Raw genomic sequence first — 9048 nt, forward strand, 5'->3', positions numbered from 1 at the left:
GGTCCTTGAGCACGCTTCTGGAGCACACTCTGGCACACTTGTTCTCTTGGGGAAATGGATTTCGAGTGCGCTGCCTCTGAGCGCTCCTCTCGTGATGACAGATCATACGATGAGCTACTCGAGCTAGTCACTTGCGCTGTGGACAGTCTTTAGTTAGATTGGCCACAGGAACAAAAGACCCCCAGACGATCGAAGTTAGACAACAGATTTCTGTCGGGTGGCCAAGGGAAGGCACCAGAGAGACGGTCTCTGATCTCCATGACGAACTATCAAAGTCATGGAGTAAACCATATTCTTTCTGTGTCTTTGTGCCCCCGACATCGGTTTATTCGACTATCGAAGGCACTTATTCGAAGGCACGGAGTTATACGATGATGCCCCAGTTTGAAGAGACGCTCTCGGGATATCTCTCCCCTGGCAGCGCATCATCGCTTAAAAAGCCTGCACTTCCCTCCAGACCATGCAGAGTTACATCCACGTTGGTGTGGAAAGCTTTCCAGGCGGCAGGTCAGGCAGGTGCTGCCCTGGACACCATGGCAGTGTTGCAGGCGTACTAGGCTGACCTGCTCAAAGAACTGAGCATGAGCGGGAGAAACGTTAGTGAGGATTTGTTCACTGAGCTGCACCTAGCCACAGACCTGTCTCTGCGCACAACCAAGCAAATGGCCCGTACCATGGGTGCTCTGGTCGCCATGGAAATACATCTGTGGATCAACCTCACTGGCATCAAGGAGAAGGAATTTTGGATAAGGAGTTGCCTATTCGGCAACGCCGTTGTCAGTAGGTTCCGGGAGGCAAAAATAAAGCGAGGGGTTCTCAAAGCGTCAAAGCGTTACATTTTTAAAAGACGTATTCTTTTAAATGTATGTGTATTAACTAAATGTATTAAATGTATGTATTCTCTCATGCAGACCCCTCATGCAGACCCAGTCCACTGCCAGCTTGTTTCAGTGCTAGAGTAGCCGTAACCATTGGGTTAGGGATGCCATCATCCTAGCCTATGAGGCGCATTGTCAAGCTTTGCCTCTGGGCGTTACGGCTCATTCTACCAGGGGTGATGCTTCCTCCAGGGCTTTAGCAAGAGGCTTGAGAGACTTGCAGCAAGGATGTGATATGCCAGGCTGGTCCTCTCCGCACACATTTATTCGATTCTATAGTTTGGATGTTCATGTTACTCCGGGCTCACACGTCCTTGAGTCAACATCCCAAGCTCATGTCTGATGCCTTTCTCTTGTTTGCGTGCACACACTACACCACCTTGAGGGGTCCAGACACTTCCAGTGTGGCAGGATTAGTATTCTCGTTCCCATAATGCTTAAATCAGTGCAGCATTTAGAGTAGCTTTTGAAAGGGAATGTCTTGGGTTACTTGACCGTAAACCTGCTCCCTGAAAAAGTGGAAACGGGATGCACTGCCACACTGAGGGTGTGTTCAGGACGTTCTTCAGACAAAGTGACCTGAAAGCGCACCTATTTCACATCTATTTATAGCCTCTGACGTGTGCATTCTGATATACGTCATCATCAAAGGTTATTTAAGGCAAATTCTAGGTGTGTTTGCCACACGTGTTCATAACCGGTCAAACAAAGATATTTTCCCATAGCACTTAAATCAGCGCAGCATCTCGTTCCCGCTTTGTCAGGGAACAGGGTTACAGTCAAGTAACCCTAGATGTTTTTTTTTTTAAAGTATATATAGACACATTTCTGCACTTCATAACAAAATCTGTGATTAATTGTGATTCACTTTGAAAAATCGTGTAAATAATTGATTAAATATTTTAATCTACTGACTGAACTAGTAATTATAAATGTTCAAGTTAAACATGGTGATCCTATTAAAGAGAGGATTAATATTAACTTAATTATTGAAATATTAACTTAAAATCAGGGGTACTTAAAGTTAATATTTTATGCCAAAGAACATAAAATGAACTCTGACAAAACATTTTTGGGAATCCCTGACTTTGGAATTTTTTTCCCCTTGATTTTATTTTAAACTTGGGGTATTTTAATGCGTGTCTATAATTATGTGCAACATGTTAATTACATATTGCATTTTTATAGGAAATGAAGTATGTATAGTCGAATTTCTGCCTGTGTGAAATCTGTGATTTAAGTCTAAAAAATTGTGCAATTAATCATGATTAAATATTTTCAATCTACTGGTAATTTTAGGTAAACATTAGTTTATGTTTAAGTTTATGACCCTAATTGAGTAAATAAGCCTGCAACACAACTGCAATGCTGACAATAATTTCCATTTGTAATCTCTTTCCTGTAGTTGTGTATGAATAATCTGGTCCAACATTTTAACAATGTGAAGCCTTGTTAGTGTTCTGTTGCAATTCTGAGGGTTCTTCTTTGTGCTTGCTATTTTCCTGCTGCTTTGATATTTTACCATGTTTCTAAGATTCCCCTTGTTTGCCATGTGAACTGTTCTTTTACAGGAATTCAGCTATGAAATTAAGCATGCAGAGCTGGCTAAAAAGACTCTTGACATCTCAGTATGGGACTACGACATTGGCAAATCCAATGATTATATAGGTATTTACTTTTATTTTGTAATATATATTATTATATGTCATTGTATTCACTTTTTCTTAAGCTATGTTTACACCTGGTATTAACATCTGTCTTGGCTGATCTGGTCAGGTTTGGAGATATGGAGATAACATTAGGAAGTGATATTTGTTTTAAATGACCCTAAAAGTTTGATTAAACCATCAAAATATGATGGAAATATTTTATATTTCCTAAATATTTTAAATATGAGGGAAGATCAAAACACTTAACCTGTTTAAGATATTTATCTGACAAAATGATTTGGCAAAAAAGTCAATCTACAACTACAGGTTTTATTTTACTATGCAAAAAAAGGCATAGAAAAGCAAAAAAAGCTTGCAGGAAAAAGCATACATGGACTACAACATATTCATTTATTTGCATAAATTGATTTGCATGTGTTCATAATTTCTTTGTATGACAGCCTGGCCAAAACATTTTTCTGCACAATTTGGCATGTTTCATTGCATTATCACAAATAAAACAATTAACTCCAAGCACAACTATGCCTCAAAACCTCTTGGTTACTGACGTAACCCTCGTTCCCTGATGGAGAGAACGGAGTCATTATGTTGACTGACAAATGGGGTCTCACTTGGAATCCCCAATCACCTCGGCCAATGGAATTGGCGAGTGGAATTTGCATGCCGAGCCACACTCTTCGTACATACAGGTTTATAAGATGCGGCATACATCCAGGTTTATGCTGTGGAGCCAAGACTGTGTCCCGGCCATTCAGTGGGTGGTTCAGGGTTGTGGCAGGGGGGACATAACATCTCCGATTCCCCCAGCTCCCCACGTAAGCCCAAGCGATAGCTATCCATGCCAATGGGGCTTTCCATGGAGATGGTCGTAGCTGCTGTCCTTGTGTTTTTGTTTCATCATTGTGTTAACGCTGGGGAAGTGCACCTATTCCAATGGAAAGGGAGGCCACATCCTACCCGTAGGGAGGAGCATGTGGAAATACACATATGGACTGACCCGTGGGGCAGTGTTACATATGGAAAGATCTCTGCGGTAGGTCCTGCCTAGGCCGGGATGCCTCAGGTCCAGAGACCAGGAACCAGGAACTAGGTGGGCCAGTAAGGCGCAACCGTCAATATCTGCTCCTCATCCTCCCTGACCTTGCGCAGTGTCTGTGCGAGCATGCTCTCTGGGGGAAACGCATATTTGTGTAGGACCCTGGGGCAGCTGTGTGCCAATGCGTCCGTGCTGAGGGGGGCCTCGATCAGGGAGTAAAAGTGCTAGCAGTGGGAGGACTCCTGGAAGGCAAACAGGTCTACCTGTGCATTCCTGAATTGACTCCAGATCAGTTGGACCTCCTGGGGATGGAGTCTCCATTCTCCCGGGAATGTGAGCTGTCATGAGAGCACGTTGGCCGCACAATTGAGCTTTCTTGGAATATAAATGGTGCAGAGCGACCTAAGCCGCTGCTAACTCAAGAGGAGGAGATGGCGGACGAGTTGTGACATGCAACGTAAGCATACAATGCCTTGGCCGAAACTGGAACAGGGTGAGCAGCACTGCGAACAACTCTAGGCAGTTATTGTTGACTCGAAGCCCGAGATGGCTGAGGTGCCTGAGCACCAGGTCCCTGTGTTTGCACAACAGATCCTGAGAGTGAACTTAATTATTTGTCGAGATAATATAGAATGCGAATGCCCACTTCCCTTAGTGGGGCAAAGGCAGCCTCTGCGACATTGGTAAAGATTTGGGGAGACAGGGACAGCCCAAAGGGGAGGACCTTGTACTGGTATGACCGACCCTCGAAGGCAAACCACAGAAACGGTCAGGGGCGAAGCAGAATCCAAATACATGTCCTTCCGGTTGATTGCTGCGAAGCAATATTGGGGACGAGCGCATGTGACAATGCACTTCAGCATTAGCATCTTGAACGGGAGCTTGTGAAGGGCCCTGGAGGCTCATCGGGGCAGCTGGAATGTAGTTTCCGGTCGCGCCAGAGCAGATGTAGACGCCATCAGCGACGAGCAGACTGGGGGACAGCCCGTGGTTGCTGGACGTAGTCCTCGACAGTCTCCCCGAAGAGGCCACCTTATGAGATGGGGGCGTCAAGAAAGCGCACTTTGCCAATTGCACGCTCCACCTGGGGAATCTCCTGGCAGCCCCACCTTCAAGGGTAGTGAAAGTGGAGGAGGCTGCGAAGTGGCTTCGGGCAGTAAAAGGTGCCTTCCAGGACTTCAGAACCTCCTCATGCATTTCCGGGAACAAAGGTACTGAGGCAGAACGTGGCTGTGAACCGCACACTGCACCAAGGAACCAATCATCCAGCCTCGAGCGCTCAGGACAAGGTGGAGGGTTCCAATTGTGTCCAAGCATGGCCATCAACTCTGCATCCGACTCGGCATGAACGACCACGGCCAAAGAGGGAAGCTCAGCCTTATCTTCCTCTGCAGAGGACAATTATCCCGCACTCCGATGCAATTATCGACATCTAATTCTCACCTGGAGTGCAGAATGACATGCTGGGTCCCCCGCGCCATCACTCGGCAGCTCAATGGCACACAGCACTGCAGAGGAGCGGGAGGTCCGTGGGGACTGGCATGGGTAAAACGCTCCCACTGGAACCCTCAGGTCTCCCAGAATGTTAACCATACTCGTGGCTCTGCTTTGAGCCTTCACGAGGAAGGAGAGTCGCAACCGCAATGTCGACATGGTCATGCCCTTGTAGTGCCTGTCTCAGCATGCTCTCGCCCCAGGCATGTGAGACAGCGATCGTGGCCATCAGATGAAGACAGGAAACGACCGCATCCAGAAACACATGGACGGAAAGGCATCTTTAAAAAGACGCTCACCTGCTTGCTCTTTTAGGAAAATCTGCTCTTTTGTGCTAAAGCGCACAGGGGGATTTCGCTGCACTTTACTGTGCACTGCTCTCTTTGTGAATGGCAAAACCCACTGAATGTGCCCTCTCCACCACCGAGAGAGATCTCCTCCATTGCACACTCTTATCATTGCTTTGTTACTGGAAAGAGTGACCACTGTCTGCAACCACTCAGCTCCGAAGCAAAATCTGAATGAGTGGATGTGGGCCGGCATCTTATATACCCGTTTGTTTGGGGGAGTGGCTCGGCATGCAAATTCCACTCGCCAACTTCATTGGCCGTTTTTTTTTTAAACTCAGAGGTGATTGGGCCTCCCAAGTGAGACCCCATTTGTAACATTTGTAACAAACATTGTAGTGACTGACAGATGGGGAGGGAGCTCTTTAACAAATTTGTAATAATATTTGAAAGTGTGTCAATTTAGAATTTTTTTTTTTTTAACCAATATGATTTTTCAGTTGGCTTTTGGATTATTAGAGAAAATAAGCTTTGTGACTAACAACAAATTCTTGCACATTATGTTTATCATGGTTATCTTCACAAACTAACACAACTTATTAATTTTGAAATTCAGAATAATACATTCGGAAGAAGTAAAAAGTGTAACATATAAACGAACTACACCACGGTCATATGACTTCAATGTCTCCACCATTAAGCTTCTGATAACTTTTCCAATCTTTATTTAAAAAAAAAAAAAAATTCCCTGAAAGTTTCCCTGAACCTCTGTAGTCCCATTTAGACACTTGTTAGCAACTGCCTTTTTCAAGACCAGTAAATCTTTTAAAAAATATGACAAGAGGGTAATATTGATGTATTTTATGTCATAGAACATGAAAATAGCTTGAGCTCGTGTTATCCACAGACCTTATTTCAAGCATTTAACCAAAAACACTTTAAAAAACACACACAAAAACATTGAATTCAGGGTGATGGAACCGAACCATTTTTGGGTTTTAGTCTACGTCATCTTGATCCCATTTGCACATATATTTAGCAATGTCTACTTGTGAACCAGAAAACATGTTGATACTAGGTGTGAACAGTTGTCATTATGTTTCAAATTGACCATTCACCACTGACTTTCATTTCATTCCTCTATTGAAAATAAACATTGCATTGGTATGTTTTAATACTACTAATATTTCATGATCAGGGGGCTGCCAGCTTGGAATCACTGCCAAAGGTGAGCGTTTGAAGCACTGGTATGAATGCCTAAAGAACAAAGACAAGAAGATTGAGCGTTGGCACACTCTTCATAACGAGAATCACATCTCAAGTGATTAGGCTCTTTAAGCTTTGTGCATGCCTTTGACAGTTTCACTTCCTTAAGTTGTACTTGGCCCATTTGCCAACTCAATTCCCCTCCACTAATGCATATTTTGGGCTGTACCGATATTGTTCTTGTCCGGCTGACACACAATATGCTTTCAAAGAACAAAATGTGATGTCTGGAGCTCTACTGTTCACTGTGACTTACATACAAATGACCATCGGTTAGCATTTGAAAAGTAAAAGAACTGCACTGTTATGTCATGCCATGTTCTCTTATCTGGCCAAAGTAGCATTGTGTTTTTTTAAGTTAAAGTTTAAGTTGTAAAAACTCCAAATATTTACCTTGTTGTGGGAATGCGTTAATATCATGTCTCTTAGCAACCTCTTATTAAAAAGAATTATTAAAGTCTTTCTCCTTAAAAAAAAAGGCAGATACAGAATATATAAGCCCTATTTTAACCAGTTTTACCCAGTCTATGAATGTTTACAGGCCATTTAGAATGTCAGGTCAAATTTAAAATTTACACTTTAACAAAACTAACACTTTATTGACTTATTTAAACACCTTCAACATCAAATTTAAATAATTATTTCAAACCAATAGGCAAACAGCATGTAGGGATGTTTACACAGCACAGATAAGACTAAATCCAAAGAATGTTTAAGAATTTTAAACCATTACAAATCATTTTATGTGATCTGTTTGACAAGGATACATTTAATGTGACTTAGGTTAGATAATCTTCTAATGAATACAATTTTGTAACACATTGCTCTGTATGCCTGGTTTATAACAACACTTCTATGTAAGCACACTATTCCTCAAAACCATTTCAAAAATGCATCTTATTTGTGGTCTATAATATGCTGAAAATACAAATGCCCTTGTGTGAAGACAACAACTTCCATGGACAAATTAAATGATTTAATAAAAGAATAGACTAAAATAGTTTAATGGCTGTGAAGAAAGCCAATATTACTTTAATTAGTCACCTGCAGCCTGTTTGTCTTGTGACTGCAGTCTAATTACAGGATTGCATCAGGAAAGCACATTTACAATGGAATGACCTCAGCATTTCCATTCTTTGCTATTATAACCAGCTCTAATGCACGAGAGTGTCTGTGATCATTGTGAATGCAATTCGTTTTCTTTGTATAATTTACTCCCTGTTGATGACATTACTGTTTACCAACAAACGCTTCACAGCGACACTTCCGGGCTGTTCAGGATCCCAGAAACAGAGCTGTTGCGCTTCATTTTGAGCTTAAAAATCTAAATTGAAGAGCTAAAACATGTTTCCAAAAGATTTTTGGAGCTTTGAAGTTTTTCATCAAGATTGCTGGATCAAGGCAAACTCTGGAATTTACACAAATTATGAGAATTCACTGGTCCTGGACAAAACCTCTGCTTTAGTATGACCAATTGCCCCACTGCTGCTCTTGGTAGATTTGCATTTCACCAAGGCATCACACAAACAGCTGATTTAACATTTTAAACCATAATTGTGGTGATAGTATGCTTTGTATAATACGTTTCATTCTAAATCACCAAAGGACCATCAGTGATCTAACAGGACCCGATCTTGGCACTACTGTGGCACGTATTGGCTTTTTATGAAAAGATATGAGAATGAAAACTTTTCAAAGCAGAAAAATGCGAAAATGTTGTAGTTGGTTTTTGTTATGCTCGAAGTAACTGTACAATCAAAAACAGTGTTTATTAATCCTAATCAATATCAAATATTATTATTTATGTGATCAAATATGTGTATTTAAACAAAAAAAGGGGTGGGTGATATGACAAAAATCTTATATCACAAGTAATGTTATTTCACGATAACGATATATATCACAATGTAATTATTTTTGCTTTAAATGAGGTTTTTCTATCATCAAAAATAATAAAAAAACATAGAAATTTCAGAATTCTTTTCAGCAATTTCAATCACAACAAACAAACACTAGCCTTCGTAAAAAATATACATTTATTTTTGTTAAAGTGAGACAAAAGTGAATTAGTCAAGAGCATTGAGAGATTTTCTCTTTTTTTTGCATTAATGACACAGATGACAGCAGGTTTATTAGGCTGCTGTCACTTTAAGACCTAATGCACTTATCCAGTATACTGTTACACATGAGTTTTTTCTCAACTGTTTACATTCACTTAAAACATAAATTACTTTGTTTATGAGGACACTGGCAAAGACTGGGATTTTGACAAGTGTGTGTATTTAATCGTTGAAGCCCAATTAGGCGGCAAAAAGAACTCAGTACCTGCATGCTCTATAAGCAGCGGCTTCATGTTTACACAGCAACGATGTATTAAAAACAGAAAAAAAGTTCTTTGTACAGATGACAAATGTTGT

The 9048-nt window shown here is 41.5% G+C and overlaps 1 protein-coding gene across 1 annotated transcript in view; it reads left to right on the top strand.

Annotated features, from left to right (window-relative positions):
• Positions 1 to 8576, top strand: part of rph3ab (rabphilin 3A homolog (mouse), b) — a 32129-nt gene extending 23553 nt beyond the window's left edge. The window contains exons 15-16 of the mRNA XM_084108196.1: positions 2450 to 2546; positions 6564 to 8576. Of these exons, the coding sequence (XP_083964322.1) occupies positions 2450 to 2546; positions 6564 to 6694 (228 nt within the window). The 3' untranslated portion in view covers positions 6695 to 8576. The remainder of the gene's footprint in view (positions 1 to 2449; positions 2547 to 6563) is intronic.
• The last annotated feature ends 472 nt before the right edge of the window (positions 8577 to 9048 follow it).

The sequence above is a fragment of the Abramis brama genome, assembly GCF_963993115.1.
Source record: "Abramis brama genome assembly, chromosome: 3".
Taxonomy (NCBI): Eukaryota; Metazoa; Chordata; class Actinopteri; order Cypriniformes; family Leuciscidae; genus Abramis; species Abramis brama.